The 19345-nt window shown below is 38.3% G+C and overlaps 2 protein-coding genes across 7 annotated transcripts in view; both read left to right on the top strand.

The window, feature by feature from the left end:
* CDC27 (cell division cycle 27) overlaps positions 1-11878 on the top strand; it is a 69808-nt gene extending 57930 nt beyond the window's left edge. For 5 of the 6 annotated variants that reach the window (XM_053893302.1, XM_019437469.2, XM_019437468.2 and 2 more), the window contains 3 exons: positions 4794-4868; positions 5677-5833; positions 7686-11878. In XM_053893302.1, coding sequence (XP_053749277.1) covers positions 4794-4868; positions 5677-5833; positions 7686-7768 — 315 coding nt within the window. In that variant the 3' untranslated portion in view covers positions 7769-11878. Of the gene's footprint in view, positions 1-4793; positions 4869-5657; positions 5834-7685 lie in introns of all 6 variants that reach the window. The other variant, XR_002076747.2, reaches the window with a different exon arrangement.
* Positions 11879-16392: 4514 nt separating this feature from the next.
* Positions 16393-16929, top strand: LOC109259753 (40S ribosomal protein S24-like). The gene has a single exon (XM_053892896.1). The coding sequence runs from the start codon at positions 16439-16441 to the stop codon at positions 16829-16831; it is 393 nt and encodes a 130-aa protein (XP_053748871.1). The 5' UTR covers positions 16393-16438; the 3' UTR covers positions 16832-16929.
* The last annotated feature ends 2416 nt before the right edge of the window (positions 16930-19345 follow it).

Below are 19345 nucleotides of genomic sequence, written 5' to 3' on the forward strand. Positions count from 1 at the left end.
AGAAGTCAGTTCTTCCAGTACACATTGACATTTGCTGAAATTGAAAAATACAAGACCAATATTAAGCTCTTAACATTTGCAGACTAATAAAGATATATAAGGGATCAGTCATCTAATTTATTCGTTGTCATTTATTCAGTGATTTCCACCAATCTTACTCTGTTTTTCTTTATCAAAGAAGTGGATGTCTAGTCCTTACTGTTTTTGTTTTTTTATAAAAGCTTCTTTTAAATCTAATAAACAACTTTTAGGGACGCCTGGGTGGCTCAGTTGGTTAAGCACCCAACTCTTCGGCTCAGGTCACAATCTCACTGTCATAAGATCAAACCGGTGTCAGGCTCTGCGCTGGGCATAGACCTTTTGCTTAAGATTCTCTCCCTCAGCCCCTCCCCAGCTTGCGCCGCGTGCATACACACTCTCCAAAAAAAAAAGGAAAAAGAAAAAAATAGATCTAATAAACACTTTTCAACTTTTAACTTGTTCTTTGAGGTGCTGTAATTGTAATTCATCATTTGTTTTCATGTTTTTGCTTCATTGGACCTCTTTATTTTTTTTTTTTTTAGGTTTATTTGTTTATTTTGAGAGAGAGTGAGCAGGGGAAGGATGGGGGGTGGGTAAGGGGGGAGACTCCCAAGAAGTCTCCGTACTGTCAACACAGAGCCCCCCACACAGAGCCCAAACACGAACCATGAGAACCATGAGACCATGACCTGAGCCGAAACCAAGAGTCAGCCACTTAACCAACTGAGCCACCCAGGCACCCCTGTAACCTCTTTAGATATGGGGTCAGGTTCTTCAGTTGAAGGATTTTATTCAATTATTCTTCAGGCCATTTTAATGCCAACACACCTACCAGATATTATGCCATTTAAGTCAGCCCTGTACTTGCTTCAAGAAGCCCAAGTTCTAATCTTTCCCATTGTTCAAGTTATAGCCATTTTTGAGTATCAGCTAAATTATAAGACCTACTTTGAAGCACGGGTGTATCCAGTATACCTATATTAAAATAATATAAAAAGGGGCATAAGTAAAAGTTACTGATTGCTTCCAAAATGTCTTGGCTCCAAAATGAAAATCCAATGGTGTTAGAGGGCCACCTCAACCTCTGTGGCAAAAGCATTGCTAATATCACCCCATTTAATGTGCTGTAAATCTTAAGTCTTTTTAGGGCAAAAATGAGAACTCTGACACTATGTTAGACACTGTTTCTCAATGAGTCTTTGTAATTAGATTATCAAGGTGGGGAGGTATGATAGATGCAGGAAATTTTTATAACAATTACAACACACAGTTAGAAAAGCTGTCAGTTCTGAACCGTGTGTGGTGTAGCAGCGAAGGATTGGAGTGCATTGTTCCGATTAAGATTGCTTTAAAGCAGTGATTCTCAAAGTGTGGTCTGAGAACATCTGGAGGTCCCCAGAAATCCTTTCAAGGAGTAAACAAGGTCAAAATTATCTTCATAATAATATTTAGATGTTATTTGCCTTTTTCACTCTTATTCTCACGAATGTACAGTGGAATTTTCCAAAAGCTACATGACATAATGGATTGAATGCAGAAGCAGATAAGAGAGTGCAGCTATTTTCTATCAACCAGAGATTTGCAAAAATATTAACCAATGCCATTATTCTCACTGACTTATTATTCTGAAAAAGTTATTTTTCATTAAAAAGATATTATCTGTGTTAACAAGTAATGGCTTTATTGTTGTTACTTTTAAATTAATGGATCAATATTTTTTAAGCTTTTCAAGTTTTAATTTCTGATATGGTAAGTATTGATAGCTATAGCCCACATTAACAAAAATTCTTCGGGTTCCTCAATAAACGTTAAGAGTATAAAGAGGTCTGGAGACCCAACAAGTGTGAGAACTGCTTCTCTGTGGTATTACAAGGCAGCCCCAGGCTTCTTCATTGTGATACAGGCTTCATCAGTCCCTGTCAGTAATGTCGGACAGGTGTAACCGTGATCGTTAAGTAACTAATATCCATGACCACAGATCTTTTATCTTGAGACTTTATTCCGTGTATATTTTACAATATTTACTAGTATGGAAGGAAAAGAGAACAGTCTACCTCGTAGACTTACCACATGTAGTAAATCTTCCATTCCTAGACAGGCAGATGTGATTCTCAGACCCATTCCGCCCAGCGGTCCTTTGAGTTTATTTCTCGTGGGTTGCCAGCAGTTAGGAACATGTGAAATGTTCAGGCTGCACCAGAGCCCCCTACATACTTGTGTAAAAAACACAGCCTTTTACACAAACACACTGTCCCAAGAGAGTGTGCACGCGCGTTTGTGTGTGTGTGTGCCTTTACTCTTTTCTCAATCCTTTTTATTACAGAAAATTTCACACATCACTCTAGTATGGTAACGAATCTGTGGAATCTACCACACAGCTACTTTCACACTGCTTTCCACAAAAATATTGTATGTGAACCTTTCATTTTAGGTAATGCCAGTAAAAATTTTACAAAAGCCAAGAAATTACATTTGGCCTTAGGTGAAGGGAGGGTGGGATGGGACTGTCTTAAACTTTTTTATAACTGGGAAGTAAGATTGGTTCCTTTCCACCCTTTTCAGAGAAATAAAACTAAAGTCTTACACCAATCAATGTATAAATCCCCTTATGTTACCTAAATTCTATAATCCTCTGATACATTTGCTAGCCCACTATCTTTGATCACTGCTTTAGTCCTTGTATCTCTGTGGGGGCTTTTTATGAAAGTAATAGGCCTGTTACCAAACAACTCAAATAATATGAAAGTATAAAAAAAATACGAGGTTGAATGTGCCTTATAAGCTGACCCTCCAAGGGAGGAGCATTATTAACAACTCAGAACACACTTCTCTAGATCTTTTTCTCATCATGTACATATTTTTAATTGTAACAAAGGAGGCTTACACTACTGTGGTAGGCGGAGTAATGACCCCTCGAGGATGTCCAGGCCCTAATCCTTGGTTCCTGTGACTATGTTACCTTACACGGCAGAAGAAACTTTGCAGATGTGATTAAGGATGTGGACCTTGAGTTGGGGAGAGTATCCTGTGTTATTCAGGTGGGCCCAGTCTGATCACGTGGCTCTTAAAGATCACATGGAGGATCTTTGCCAGCTGTGGTCAGAACCAACGTGAGAAGGCCTCGGCCCACGTCTGTTGCCTTTGAAGACGGAGGAAGGAGGCTACAAGCCAAAAAATGCGGGCAGCCTTTAAGAAGTCTGGGAAGAAAGGCAGGGAGACAGATAACCCTCAGAAAGGAAGACACCTTGATTTTAGCCCAGTGTGATTCAAATTGTATTTCTAATGCACAGACTATAAGATGAAAAAATGTGTTTTATTTGCCATCAAAATTGTGGTAATTTGTTATGACAAAATAAGAAGCTAATACAACTACACGTATTCTGTAATTTGCTTTTTCTTCCACTTTAACGTTTCTGTGGATAGATATTTGGTATTTATCTTTTTTTTTTTTTTTAACCTGACTTACTTTGGATTTTGTTTTACTACAAAGAGGTATGTATAGAGAAGAAAAGTAGATAATCTCTGTGGACATTAAAGAGAAATAAAGTATAATATTCATTTTAGAAAATTCAAAAAATTGAGAAAGCTGCCATGTTAAAAATAGAAAGTCTTCCCCTTTACCTCAGTCATTGATTTCTGCCAGAAAAAAAAGGAAACATATATGTGCTCACATAAGTGTATTTATAAAGTGTTTATGAGAATACCCACATAACTATTCGTATATGTGTCATATATATGTTTTGTTGCAAAAGAAATAGTATTGCACATACTTTATTGTATCTTTTTTTTTTTTTTTTTTTTTTTTTTTAGCATAGAGTTAAGTACCTACAGATCTAGTGTTCCATAGAGGATGGATCATAATTTATTTTAACTAGGCTATGATTAGACACGCCTTCATTGCTTCTAATGATTTGCAGTAACATGTTGAATGGAATCTTCTTACAAAGATGGCTTAATGAACTTTTTTGAATATGTCCCTGGGATAAATTCCTAGCAGCAGGATTGCTGAATTAATGGTTACATGCAGTTTTTAACATAATAGGTAATGCTAAATAGAGTTCACAAACAGGCTTTGCATCAGTTCACATTTCCACCTTCAGTGATGAGAATGCCTCATTCCCCTCAGTCATGGTAACTTTATATATCAAGTTATTTTTATTTTTGTCCATTTGCTTAGGTGAAAAGCAGACAGTATCTCAGTTGGGGACCCAGTTTTATTTTTGATCATCATGTCTTTCTTTTAAATACAAATCTTTTTTCTCTATCTTTTCTCTCAATTTCCCCAACCCCTTTAGCGATGATCAAAAGATTTGTAGACAATTTTGACTTAATTCAGAGGGTTAAATTTTAGACTCTTCATCATTAGTTAAAATAGCAGGTTGGTATTCAAAGCTTGGTGCTTGCATCAGGGAGAAGGTCTATGAACAGAATTTCAGAATTATTTTGTTCTGCAACTTAGTTTCCGAAGCTCTTACACACACAGTGTAATGGAGCATTGTTATTTTATATAAAACGGTGACCAAAGCAAGTATTGTCACCACCTGCGTGTGTGTGTTCTCAGTGTACTCTGGTGAATTCCTGCCATTTCTTAGTCCCTGTTGTCATAAGTATTTTTCATGCATTTTATTTCATGACAAGAATTAATGCAAGAAGGAAGTGCATTGATAAAGATCTAGTAAGCTTTAGTTAAGATGATTTGGGAAATCAAATAACACTTGCTTAGTTAGAACTTTGTAAAATTTTGCTACTCTGTTTTTCTTTGCTTTTTTCAGTCTGCTTTACAAGAACTTGAAGAATTGAAACAAATTGTTCCCAAAGAATCCCTCGTTTACTTCTTAATAGGAAAGGTAAAGATTGGGGCCAAGGTCCTAAACTGTGACTTTCGTAACAAACATTAACTTCTGAAGGAGAAATATTATACATATTATGCAACATCTCTTGAGCAAACTCAACTAGATCTCTGAACTAAATGCTCTGGGAATGAAGAACAGAGTTAGTTATAAGATCTAAGAAGATGATATCCTGCTGAAGGAATAAGAACATACACCGTATATCCTAACCATACTATGGTTTTGGAAGTATATTAGCACTTGCAGCCAGTGGCCGTGAGTTCATAACTGAGACTATATCTTGGAAAGCTCTTAGCTTCCAATTATCCATAAAATATGTAGGCATCCCCCCAAAAAAGTCAATTAATGGCTGGTGTTGTCTTAATTAGAAGAAACGACTTCCGAGATTTCCAAAGCCAGACTAGTAAGGACTTTACAGACTGGGCCCCTAAACACCAACTGGTTAAGGAGGCTGAGAATGGTGGACAGGTGTTCAGAGTTGATATAACAACGTTTGAAATCAGTGGAAATGAATTGCTAATCAAGCAGCTTATAGTCCGTTTCTTTCAATTGTCATTGATCCAATCAGAATGTGATTTATTGGAAGCTCACTATTGGAGAGACAGAGACAAGGAATTCTGAAAATATCTATATCAAAAGTAACTCAAAAGTTAGTCTGAGTTCCTCTGTAGGATGAAAATGACCTACTCATCAGAATGGGTTTACAGCATGTAAATTAGAAGCCTATTTAAATTGTTAATGTTTAGGATTTTATAATTGAAGCTCACAACTTAATGAAAAATGTAGTGCTGCTGTTTATTTTTAGGTTTACAAGAAGTTAGGTCAAACGCACCTCGCCCTGATGAATTTCTCTTGGGCTATGGATTTAGATCCTAAAGGAGCCAATAACCAGATTAAAGAGGCAATTGACAAGCGCTACCTTCCAGATGATGAGGAGCCAATAACCCAAGAAGAGCAAATCAGTGAGTACCATCCATATGAATTAGATTTCTAAGTGTATCGAACCAGAGGGCTAGTAAAACATCAACTCAGAGGTAGGCAGAGCAGTACAGATATTTCTTTATGACACAGAGTAAACATTTTTTCAAGTATTGAGTATTCAGAAAGCTACCTTTTGCATAAGAATTTGTGGGCTGCTTTTTAATTTTCTTTTTTTTTTTTTTTTTTTTAAGTTTATTTGAGAGAGAGAGAGAACGAGCTGGGGAGGGGCAGAGAGAGAGGGAGAATCCCAAGCAGATTCCACGCTCCATGCTGAGCCCAACATGGGGCTCAGTCTCATGACCCTGAGATCATGACCTAAGCCAAAATCAAGAGGCGGACGCTTAACCAACTGAGCCACCCAGGCACCCCTAACTTATTTTTCTAACCATGGTATATTCTTTATACCAAATGGAATTTTAGGGAAATTAAATTAGGGCAATATATTAACAAAGTGCATGTGGAGTCAGGTAACTAGTCTCGGTTTTGAACCTAATTTGCTGTGTGACTTTAACAAATCCTTGGCAGATTTTTACCTGGACCTCAGTTTAAGTTTAAATATGTAACTAATGCCTGCCTGCCTTATCTGCTTCATAGGAATTCAGAGTGGGATGGGCAGGATGATAGATGTGACAATATGTTGAAGACATTATAAGTGATAAGTAAATGAATAATAAATTTGTGCACATTTTAAAAAATATATTTAATTTTTTTTAACATTTATTTAGTTTTGAAAGGCAGAGCACTAACATGGAAGGGGGCACCGAGAGAGACTCCGAAACAGGCTTCATACTCTGAGCTGAGCACAGACCCCAACTCGGGGCTTGAACTCATGAACCTTGAGATCATGACCTGAGCCGACGTCAGGTGCTTAACCGACTAAGCCACCCAGGGGCCCCAATTTTGCACATTTTAAAGTATTGACAGATCTGCAGTAACTATTCAAATTCTATGAAGCTCTGGCAAATTCACAATCCAAAAATATGGCTTATATGTATTAATTGAAGGGTCAAGAGGAAGGAACAGAGTTTAAGGCAGTAGTAAATACTCTATCCCTAAATTGAGTATATATCTTAAAATAAGTAGTGAGAACTAAGTCCTCACATAATAGTATTTTTTTAGGGCCACCTGGGTAGCTCAGTCAGTTAGGCGTCTGACCCTTAGTTTTGACTCAGGTCATGATCTCATGGTTCATGAGATCGAGCCCCACGTCAGGCTCCGCACTAACGGCACAGAGCCTGGTTGGGATTCTCTCTCTCCCCCTCTCTCTTTCTGCCCCTCCCTCACTCATGCACATGTGCTCTCTCTCAAGTAAATAAATACTTTTTTTTAAAAAAAGTAGTATTTTTTAATAAGAGAATTGAGAAACTTCTGATGAGGCAAACTAAGATGGTTTTTTCCAGAAAACTTGGCAAAAGGCTGTAATTAAAATTATAATTCCTATAATCCCAATAACCCTTTTTGAACTGAGGGTTATATTCTATATTTCTGTGGACTAGCAGGGACTATTCCCAGAGGGGAGTCAACAGTTGGAGGGAATGTCAGTCTTTTTTTAATGTCATGGAGAACTAGTTCTAATTCCTAGTGTTGGAATAAGGAATTTATTAGGGAGAGGTAGCTTTGTTAAAACTCTTAAAGGTTAAATGCAGTAAACCAGTCTTGTCAGACATGCTGTAAAATAAGGAATCTGAATTGCATTTGATTGAAGGATGTCAGGATTTTAAGGGCCTTAATTTAAGATCTCATCTCTACGTAGAATAGTCTCCCTTGTTTTCATGAACCAACAAGAGATATTCATCAGACACCTGACTGTAGACTTTTGTTTTATTTTTAAAGTGGGAACAGATGAATCCCAGGAGAGCAGCATGACAGACGCAGACGACACACAACTTCATGCAGCTGAAAGTGATGAGTTTTAACTTCCGGAAACCAGACTTTTGCAACTGGATGTGTGATTAGTGCTGACATGTTTCTTGTCCCTCCATATACTGAGTCTTCACTCTTGAGCCGGCAGTGTCATCATCCATCACTTAGACAATGAGTGTGCCACTTTCATTGGACCCTGACTGTACACAGAATGAAAGGCAGTGCAATATTTAGCTGCTAACAAGACTGGCTCTTTCACCAGTACGAATGACAATTTAGGGGGGTAAGATGGGGAACTTTCTTTTCTTTTCTTTTCTTTTTTTTTTCTTTAATCTCCCTTTGTTGAAAGCTATCATGGAAGGAAGAGTTAACATTTTATCTTGAAGGAACCGTTAGGTATGGAAAATAGTGATGAACCAGAATTTTTTGGTCGTTTTCCAAAAATTTGTTTTCATTTGGTTCTGTTCCTGATTAACAGAGTGACTGACCTTCATTTCTAGGTTCTTCAAGAATGGTGTTAGCAAGTGCCAGATGGAACAATAAAAGACATTGCCTATAACAGAGTAACTTGATTGCCAAGGAATGTAAATTACCTTAAACTTGCAGTGTCTCCCATAAACAAATGTAATGGGCATATTGGGACTCATGTGTAGGAATCAAATATCCCTCCATACAGCGTACACTTATTCTTGGCAAGAATGCTTTAATGTCTAACCAAGAATTTTAATTTATTCATCTTGCTTCAAAGTGTTGATCATTGTCTTGGTATTGCAGACTTTCAAGTTGTTCCCTTACCATTTTGCCTCTTCTCTTTGAGCTCTGTGGGATCACCTTAAACATTCAGAGATGATAGAGTGTTTGCCCACTGAAAAGCCAAAACAAGGCCCTTAATAACCATTTATGTTCACCATAAGAATCAAAATGAGAACACTAAAGTGGAGAGACTTAAAAGAGATCATGATAGCAAAGCCTTAATACAATCAAAATTGTACCATGACCTTGAATCTATATTTGTTCAAGAAAGTATCCCTTTGACTTTTCTAAGTGTTTAAGCAGGGTGCAAGAATGTGTTGTTACCTTTGGTTGAGGTCATTTCCATTCTTTTCAGCTCTCTGCTTCAAATTATTTTCAGTAGTGTGAGTCACCAAAACGTTTACCAAGAGTGATTGGGTTTAGGGTATTAGAAATTTTTAGCTGGGGGGAAAAAAACAACCATTCTTATGAAGGAGATGAGTTCTCTCCTGAGTGTGTCGTAATATAGATTGGTGTCTTTGGGGAATGGCCACAATTTTAAAGATCTAATTATGCATAATAAAATGGGAATTATTGGAATTTCACAGTAACAGATTTAAAGTCTTAAATTGTGTATCTCCTTTATTGTAATGTATTGAAATTTTTAGAGAAACTTTAGTTGTTAACATTTTTTTAAGTGCCAATGTCAGAATATAACAAATTATAGTTTCTTACGAACGACAGGCCTACGGTTATTATTTTGGATTCTTTGATGAAGGACAAATTTATCTACTGGTTACCTGTACGTGTTAGTCAAGTTGTGAAAATAAGGTGGACTACAGAAGATGTGAAGAAAATTTTAGCCTGTAGGCTCAGTTACTTTCTATCATTTACTATTAATCTCACTTGAATGTGGATTAGATACCATTATAAATTAATTCAAGTCCGAGTCTTAGATTAGGTAATTGGTGCCAGAGAGGTATTTAACAAAATTTCCTACCTAAATCTATGTAATATGTGCTGCTTAAAAAAATAATTTATAAGAAAAAAGAAAGTTTGGGAGTAAATGAAGATCATTAAAAATTCCCAAAGGCTAGCACTTGGATTCTAACAAATATTCCATTTTATTCATTAGTTCTGTAATATTTAATTTTATACTCTTTTATTTTTTTTAATTGGCAAATCATAAGCCAGCGCTATAACAGTATCAAATAGAGAATTTCATAGAAAGCTTCAACCTGAGCTCTGTTACAAAGCCTGGAGAACGCTAAGCTCAGAACATAATTTGCTGATGTATAGTTATCTTTTCTATAGTAGGAATTTATGTCCTGTGCCAGAGGTGAGAGCCTTTCTGGTACTTATTTTGAGACCAAGCATAAAAAGATAGTTGTGGAGGGTACACCATGGCAGTGGCTGGCTGAGGGACACTCAGCCCAAGCTTAGCCTGATTTCATTTTCCTCACACCTACTTTCAAAATATTTAGGTATTTGAAGCCTTATTCCCACCTAGTAACTGTTTTTGGCTTGCTTGCTTTTTTTTTTTTTTTGGCTTTTTTTTTCCTTTTTTTGCCTGGAATGAAGATCAAACAATCAGAAAAAGACCTACGTTTTGATCAAGCAAAATGTTTGAAATTTCAGAAGTTACTTTGAAGGACATTTAAAATACAAGAACTTTAACATCCTTTTTTAACTCTTTAAGCTTTCACACACATACGTATATGTGTACACACACACACTCTTGTTCAGAAGTTATGTTGTGGCATTGGATATTTTTCCCCCTTGGAAATAGTTCTTAACTCTGGGATTTTAGAAGGTTGGAAATATTTTTTCAAGCGAACAATGGTACTCAAAATAATGAAAGGTGGTCCCTACTTTTTCTGTATTTCATTATTTTAAAATTCTTGTTTTTTCCAAGAACTGCAAGTTACATTTGAACCATGCTGCTGTTGTACCTTAAACAAAAACTCAGTGATAACCAGTATTTAGTCTATTAAAAATGCTCTTTTTGAAGAAAAAAGTTTGAAAGTCTCTGATTAGCCAGAGTATAGTATGGGTCTTCACTGAGAAATATGGTGACCTGTTTTCTTTGTGAAAACCTGGGAAAATGCAAGTGTGGGTGTGATGTGTGTGTTCTATTTGCATTGAAACAATGTAATTTTGTCTTTTTTTTTTTCCTTTTCCTGACTTATTTCAGAAGTTGTACAGTCCTGGGGGGGGGTGGGGGCGGGGAGGGGGAGGGGAAAGCCTTTTCTGTTAATATATTTGCAATTCATTAAAGGATACAGAAAATCCAAATAAATTACTTTTGAAAGCAATTTATAATCAAGTGGTTGAAGATATACAACAGCTGTGCCATCTGTATTTTTATAGTAAGGCTCAGCAAAATAGTAAAAAGTTAAGTTTTACATTCCACAAAAGTCTAGGGCAGTGTTTCTCTAATTTTTTTTTTTTTTAACTTACACCCTCTTCAAATACATACATACACTTTTTTTTTTTTTAACTCACATCCTTTTTTAGTATTTGGAATTTCAAAATTAATATTGTGACCAAAATGTGGTAATTTTTAGAGTATATATTTTTTTCAAACAACAGAAGCCCTTTGCCAGCAGCTGCTACTTTGCAACTCACCTGCTTGTTCTTTAATCATATATATGACTTCCAAAATTTATTTAAAAGGGATACAAAGCTTTTTTGTTCCATTCAGGATCTGTTTTAAAAATCACGAAAAAAAATCCTAAGAGAAGTAGAACATAGAAACTAAATTTTACTCTGGTCTGATTATCTTGGATACAGTGTAGAGAGCTGAATGGTTTTGTTCAGACGGCAAGAAGGAGTAGTAACAGAAAACACGTGAAGTGGGATTGGTCAGATCAGGGGGAGCAAGACCATAGTCTTCCCTAGGACCTGCTATTTACTGTCAGCTGGACAGGGATAACTAGAAGTGTAGACAGGAAGCAGTCGTTGGCTTGTTTAGCTGCTAATTAATGGTTCGGTATAGGTTTTATTTTTCTTTCTAAGCGCAAAGTTTGCTAAATAGCCACATTTAACGAGAGCTTGCCATATATACTGTGTTACTTGATCTGTACACAGTATTTTCAGTCTTCAATCCTATAAAGTAGGTATCCCTCCATTTTACAAAAGAGAAAACCAGGTCAGCTATTAGATGATGGGGCTGGACACTTTGGCATTAGTGTATGGATTTCCTCTGAGAGTTTCAAATCATGTCTAATTTTGACTGTTAGGTGTCCTCTCTAGCGTTTTTAAATTGTCTACTAAAGAGTATCCTAACAGTTTGGGTTTTACAGAGGAAATTTTAGTATTTAGATGCTAAAAATATCATGTGTATAGTCCGTGGATGGCGCGTTGATCTGTATCCTGCCTCTCTGTTTTTCCTCTCACACTGAAATTAAAAGCGTGTTCTCTCTCCTTGAGTGACTAGAATTTGCTTTAAACTAGAAAAAACAATTTTTTTAATTTTTTATTGCCAATTTCCCCTCCCTATCACAAGCATTCTTTTTATACTTGATATCCTCAAAATAGAATTTTCAATTTGGGGCTACAAGCTATAGTTGAGAAGAAAATTCAAGGTCTTAAAAATGCATAATGCTTCACTGAAGTTTGAATCAGAAAGGAAGTAACAGTGGAAGCTGAGAAGAACAACGAAGTAGACGTAAGGTTTCTAATCGTGTGTTTTTAAAGAGCACTGAACCAGGATAACTAGGAAATAGGGATTTTGCCTCTCAGTAGCTCTATGACCTTGAATGATTCACACTTAAACCTTTTTCTGATCAATACAAAGAAGACCAGATTGACCCTTCTTAGCTCACAGAGGACTGGGGATCAAATGTGTTAAGTCACCATGTAAGTGCTTTGGCTGCACTGTACGAATATACAGTGATAATAATAGGGTAGAGATGACAGAATGGAAAATCGATTGGGTTGATTCCCAAGACATGATCCTGTGAGACAAGTTCACTGTAGAACAGTAAACTTTGAGTCTAGGACAGGGATGGTCTATGGCCTACGGGCCAAGTTGGCCCATTGCCCATTTCATTTTATTAGAACTATAGCTATAGCCGTTTGTTTTCATGTCCATGGCTGCTTTCTACTTCCGTGGCAGAGTTGAATAGTTGCACAGAGTCTACATGGCCTACAAAGTATTAATATTTACTATCTATACATTTGTGTGTGTGTGTGTGTATATATACATATATATTAACATATATACACGTAGTGTAGATTATACTGTATATATAATCTGATATTCTATACTTTGCAACCCCTGATCTAGAGCTGTATTAGCATAACCATCTATAAATCACTCAAATGGCATGTTTTCTGTGGTGCTAGATTCTTCACAATGTTTTGTGAGTCAAATCACTGGACCAGGTGCTGCACAAGAAGAAAAATTCACCAGTTCTTAGTTTTGCTTTGTTTTAGTTTTTTTAAGTGTATTTATTTTGAGAGAGAGAGAGAAAGCAAGGGTGGGGCAGAGAGTGAAGGAGAGAGAAAATCCCAAGCAGGCTCCATGTCGTCAGCGCAGAGCCCCATGCAGGGCTCGAACTCACAAACCATGAAATCATGAGCTGAGCCGAAGTGAAGAGTCAGATGCTCAACTGAGTCACCCAACTGCCCCAGTTCTTAGTTTTTTTAATAATAAGACTTGGTTGGGTGAAGGGATTTCTTTGTATATTAATAATAAGACTTGGTTGGGTGAAAGGGTTTCTTTGTATATAATGGCACTCTTCAAACTTATTGCCAGTTTGTAGCATTTATACCAATGCTACATCTGTGCCCATAATCATTTTAATATCTTGAATAACACTAGCATTTACTTGCTTTTAATTCAGCATTTATGGATCACTTTGAAGTGAGAATAATCTCACTTCATCTTTACAATCCTGAAAGGTAAGGCACATATTATCTGCTTGATACAAGAGAAAACTAAAGCTTCAAGAAGCCAGAACATTTGCAAAAAGTGGAAACTCCCAGGAACAACATGGCAGATTTCCACTTACATGTTATTGGGCCAGGACTGGGGTCACAAAATCATCCCTGGCTAGAGGGGATGCTGGTAAATTTAGAATCTGGTAAAAAGGAATGGATTTGCCTTGACTGGTTTAGATAAATCATGATTTATCTCCTGGGTTTGTACACAAACAGATTTTGTTAGCAAAGAAGGGGGAATGGTTGTTGGTTCAACAGCCAAGAGCCCCTGCCACACTGCTGCAAAGGAATTATTGCTTTTTGACCACTGATCTTGTATTCAACTTACGGAATTTTCTCATCTAAGAGTTTGTGGGGTTTCTATTTAAGATTATACTATTTTCAAATAATGATGTTAATTCCTCTTTAATCCTTTTACAACCTACCTCATTTCTTTTTTCTATTTAACTGCTATAGCCAGGATCACCAACATTCTTTTGAGCAGTAGCAGCCATAATAGCAAGCACTCACTGTCTTGTTCCCAATTTCAAGAAAATGCTTCTTAATTTTTTCAGACTTCCAACTCCATGATTAAAATCTCAAAGCCACCATTATGCTAATATTAGCCCTTTGCTAGTCTCATTGCCAATCCTAACACTCAACTCCCACTTCAACTACCATTTATGACCACTGGTACTCAATTAAGATAACTTTCTATTGCTAGTTTCAATGGTTTTCGTCCTGACTAGGTCCTGAAATGTATCTGTCAAACATGTTGAGGCTTCTCGAATTGGAAAGCGATCGGCAGTAGGCTGATTACAAATCTGCCCCTTGCTCTGCCAAAACAACTCAAATCAAGTAAAACAAATAAAAACTACACAGGGTTCATGCCTTCATTACCAGAAGACTATAACTTAAAGTTTCCTGTAAGTAGCAGGGGAAGTTCCAGTACGGGATCCTGCTGTTACCGTAACGTGAGGAAGGAGGTTAAATCACCCCACAGAGCAGAGGGAGTAGTGGACTTAGAGGAAGCACACGGAATCTACAGGGGAAAAAGGAAACCGCAAAACACCACAGTTTGGCCCTTAGTAGATCACAGTCCTTGCTTTAGGGAAAGGTTTGAAAATGTGTGGGGTCAGGAGCAGCAGCATCATAGAGGCCGTGTTTCGGGGAGAGGGGGAAATCAGTAGTGAACAGGCAGTGAAAGAAGGGGAAATGTAAGACTGACAGAGAAACAAGGCCTATCAACCTTTCTTGCAAAATTCTTAAAACTGCACGAAATGTGCAACTGACAGATAAGGGCTCTGAAACTAAGAATTCTGTCCATGAAATTGTTTGGAATCGGGTACAGCCATCCATGTCCTACAAAACTGTTGCAAAAAGTCTGAATATGTAAATTAGTACCTTTCTGGGGGCGCCTGGGTGGCTCAGTCGGTTGAGCATCTGGCTCTTAATTTCGACTCCGGTCGTGATTGCACCATCATGGGATTGAGCCATGTATTGGGCTCTACGCTGAGCGTGGAGCCTGCTTAGGATTCTTTCTGTTTCTCTCCCTCTGTCCCTCTCTCCACCTCCCATGCACTTGCTCTCTCTCAAAAAATAAAAATAATCTGGGGCGCCTGGGTGGCTCAGTCGGTTGAGCGTCCCGCTCCGGCTCAGGGCATGATATCGCAGTTGGTGAGTTCGAGCCCCGCGTCGGGCTCTGTGCTGACAGCTCAGGACCTGGAGCCTGTTTCGGATTCTGTGTCTCCCTCTCTCTCTGCTCCTCCCCTGCTCGTGCTCTGTCTCTCTCTCTCTCTCAAAAATAAACATTAAAAAAAATAAAAATAATCTGTTAAAGCCTTTCTGCTGGTGAAAAGTCTCCCCAGCAAACAACCACAAAGCTAAAGAAAAGACATATCCTTTTAAAAGCATCTGGGGGCGCCTGAGTGGCTCAGTTCATTGAGTGTCTGACTTTGGCTCAGGTCATGATCTTGAGGTTCATGAGTTCAAGCCCCACCTCGGGCTATGTGCTGACAGCTCAGAGCCTAGAGCCTACTTCAGATTCTGTCTCTCTCTGCCCCTCCCCTGCTTGCGCTCTGTTTCTCTGTCTCCCAAAGATAAATAAACATTTAAAAAATGTAAAAAGTTCAAAGCATCTGAGAGGGGTGCCTGGATGGCTCCATCAGTTCAGCAACCAACTCTGGATTCAGCTCAGGTCATGATCTCGGTTCATGGTTCAAGCCCCTGTCAGCATAGAACCTGTTTGGGATTCTCTCTCCCTCTTTCTCTGCCCCTCCCCCATGCATGCTAACACACACACACACACACACTCTCTCTCTCTCTCTCTCTCTCTCTCTCTCTCTCTCTCAAACTTTAAAAAATAAAAATTAGAAATAAAAGCATCTGAGAAAGTGAAAAGGCATCCTAAATCAGAAAAGAAAACAAATGACAAGAATGATGAATCTGACTACGCTAAAGACATTTTGCATGACCAAAAAAAAGTACAAATGACAACTGGGAAGAAATATCTGCTCATATATCACCAATAAAGGGATAATACTACTAATGTATAAAAACATTTGAAAGAGGACATGAACAGACACTTCCCCAAAAGATTTAAAAATGGCTGTTAACCGTGTAAAGTTGTTTGCTTTCACTCAATAAGAGAAATGCAAATTAAAACTATGTTGAGAGGCTCCTGGCTGACTCAGTCCGTGGAGCATGCGACTTGATCCTGGGGTCGTGAGTTTGAGCCCCACATTGGGTGCAGTGTTTACTTTAAAAAAAAAAAAAATGCCTACACTGAGCTGTCAAATCGCTATGTTGTAGACCTGAAACTACCGGAATCCTGTGTGTGTCTGCTATACTCAAATAAAGAAATGTTTAAACTTCACAACCTACATTGAGGTACAATTTCTCATCCAACAGTTGGGCAAAAATTCAGAACTTGGCAATAAACTTCATCAGCCGAGCTGTGGGAAAACGTGCTCTCCTACATTGGTGACGAGAATGCAAAATGAAAACTCTCAAGAAGAGGCAATGGTCTTTTTTCCTCCCTGGCTGCCTAAAGCTCGACCGCCATCATGAATGACACAGTAACTATCCGGACCAGGAAATTCATGACCAACCGACTACTTCAGCGGAAACAGATGGTCATCGATGTTCTTCACCCCGGAAAGGCAACAGTACCTAAGACAGAAATTCGGGAAAAACTAGCCAAAATGTACAAGACCACACCAGATGTCATCTTTGTATTTGGATTCAGAACCCATTTTGGAGGTGGCAAGACAACTGGCTTTGGCATGATTTATGATTCCTTGGATTATGCAAAGAAAAATGAACCCAAACATAGACTTGCACGACATGGCTTGTATGAGAAGAAAAAGACGTCGAGAAAACAGCGGAAGGAACGCAAGAACCGAATGAAGAAAGTCAGGGGAACTGCAAAAGCTAATGTTGGTGCTGGCAAAAAGTGAGCTGGAGATTGGACAACAGAAGGAGTAAAGATGCTTCAGGGACTATCTGGCGTTTGTGCAGATTTTTCATGAGAGGATTAATAAACTAAAAACTTTTATGTGAAAAAAAAAAAAAAGAAGAAGAGGCAATGGGCAGTCGACAACAAAAGTTCATCTACATCTCTTCAACCCGGCGACCCCACTCCTAGGAACTTACTGTGAAGCTACACCTCAAAAAACAAAAACAAAACATGTTCATGATTTTAGTCATCACAGGGTTGTTTGTGATTGCAAAATATTGGGAACTCTCTAAATGCCCAAGCACAGCAGACTGGTTGGATGAACCGGTACACACGGTGGAATACTACGCAGCTATACGAAAAGAATGATGGAGGAAGCTGCCTTTCCGGCTCTCTCCGCTCCCGAAGCTGCAGAAACCGCTCGGAGAGTTTCCACACTCACCGAATTTTCCAGGAATGCCAACTACTGCGTAAATGGAGGGCAGACTGCTTTGGCGTGTTTGAAACTTTACCAAGGAAGCTGCTTGTTTGGGAGAATGAGGTCACCTGTAGCAATGCCACCTGCCCGCGGTATTCGGCCAGTACCCACACCTTCGTCACTCTGCGTTTGAATTTTCATATGCAGCTATGAAACGGAGCCATTTGGCGTCTCCTTTCAACTGCCTTACAACCCAAAACTTACTCAGTCATCAGAGAGACATGACTACAAAGATCTAGTTTCTTTGCATTAAACGGGTTCTAAAAAAAATGAGAAAGATCTCTATGAACTGTTATGGAATGACTTTTAGATGTTATTAAGTGAAAGCAAAGGGCAAAAGATCGAGTTACTTTTTATGTAAGAAAAAAAAGGGAAATAAACATATGCATCTATCTGCTTGTCTTCACAAAAGGAAACACTTGAAAGGACAAACCGGAAAATAGTGAAGTTGGTTACCAATGAGGGGTGAGGAGGAGTGTCGTGGAAGGGATTCAGGGGAGAGTGCTATCTCTTTGAGTATACTTTTTGTAATATTTTCACCTTTGAGACGTAATAATTTGTTACACATTCGAAAAACAAGAATGGAAGGGGAGAACTAAGATTGAAATAAACAAATGAGCCTAATTACATTTCAAATGAATACCGTGACTATCCTGAGACAGGGAGGGGAGAGGGGAACTAGGAAGAATTAAAGTAACTCGTGAACACAGTATTTGGCTGTATATGCTCAGGCCTTGGGTAGGGAGGGGTGTGAGGGTAGGGACAGAGGGAAAAGGTACAAACAAATTTTGAACTCTTTAGTGGATGTGCTTTCGTAGTATGGGTCAAGCGACTGGGAAACTTGTTTAAATACATTACAGGATTGAACAAATGAATGAACACATTGATATCATTAGGGATCAGAGTTCTCACTGGGGAAGAAGGTATGTGTAAATCTGGAGAGGAAGAAAGCAAGAAACAACCCTGTGGGGATTAATTGGAATCAAAAATATTGTTTTAAACTCACGGTTTCTAAAATATGTATATGTATGTGTATATGCACACGTATATGTGTATCATGTGTGGGGTTGTAGGTATGGGTATTTACATGCATATATATTCACCTCTGTCCACTGAAAGGGCCAAGAGGCAAAGATATCCTAGTAGCAATGAGCACACTTAGTGTCAAATCTTGGTCTCATACTGAAAAGAACTCAGAGAAATGGCTGATTCTAGAGTTAGGACAGGAAAAGTACACATCTTGCTAAGCCAGCAAGTAAGAAAGAGCTAAAAAAATAAAACAAACAAAATGATGGAGTTTTATCACAAGGATGCAGGAACCAACTTGAAGGAGCTCCCACTGGCCAAGCCTGAGACATTTGATCCCCAAATAAATACAATTGAAATGAATAAACGAATTATAAGCCATTTGGAGAAAAATAAGAATTCATGAGCCCATGCCAATAATTAAGAGAGAAAGAAAGAAAGAGAGAAAGAAAGAAAGAAAGAAAGAAAGAAAGAAAGAAAGAAAGAAAGAAAAAAGAAAGAAAAAGAGAAAGGAAAGAAAGGGAGGGAGGGAGAAAGAGAAAGAAAAGAAAAGAAAAAAGAAAGGGGGTGCGTGGGTGGCTCAGTAGGTTAAGCATCCGACTTCAGCTCAGGCCATAATCTCACAGTTTGTGAGTTTGAGCCCTGCATCGGGCTCTCTGCTGTCAGTGGGGAGCTCACTTCAGATCGTCTGTCTCCCTCTCCCTCTGCACCTCTCCCGCTCATGCTCTTTCGCTCTCTCTCCCTCTCTCTCTCTCAAAACTAAATAAACATTAAAAAAAAGAAGAAGAAGAAGGAAGAGAGGGAAAAAGGAAAAGAAGGAGAGAAGAAAAGGAGGGTGCTTAGGCTACTGTAACAAAAACACTGGAGACCAGATGGTTCAGACAACATTCTCACAGTTCTGGAGGCTGTAAAGTTCAAGATCAAGGTGCCAAGAGATTCGGTGTCTGATGAGGGCTTGCTTCTTCATTCATATACGGTGGTTGTCTAACTATGTCCTCAAATGGCTAAAGG

The sequence above is a fragment of the Panthera pardus genome, unplaced genomic scaffold (assembly GCF_024362965.1).
Source record: "Panthera pardus isolate Hobbes unplaced genomic scaffold, ASM2436296v1 HiC_scaffold_3, whole genome shotgun sequence".
NCBI classification, from domain to species: domain Eukaryota; kingdom Metazoa; phylum Chordata; class Mammalia; order Carnivora; family Felidae; genus Panthera; species Panthera pardus.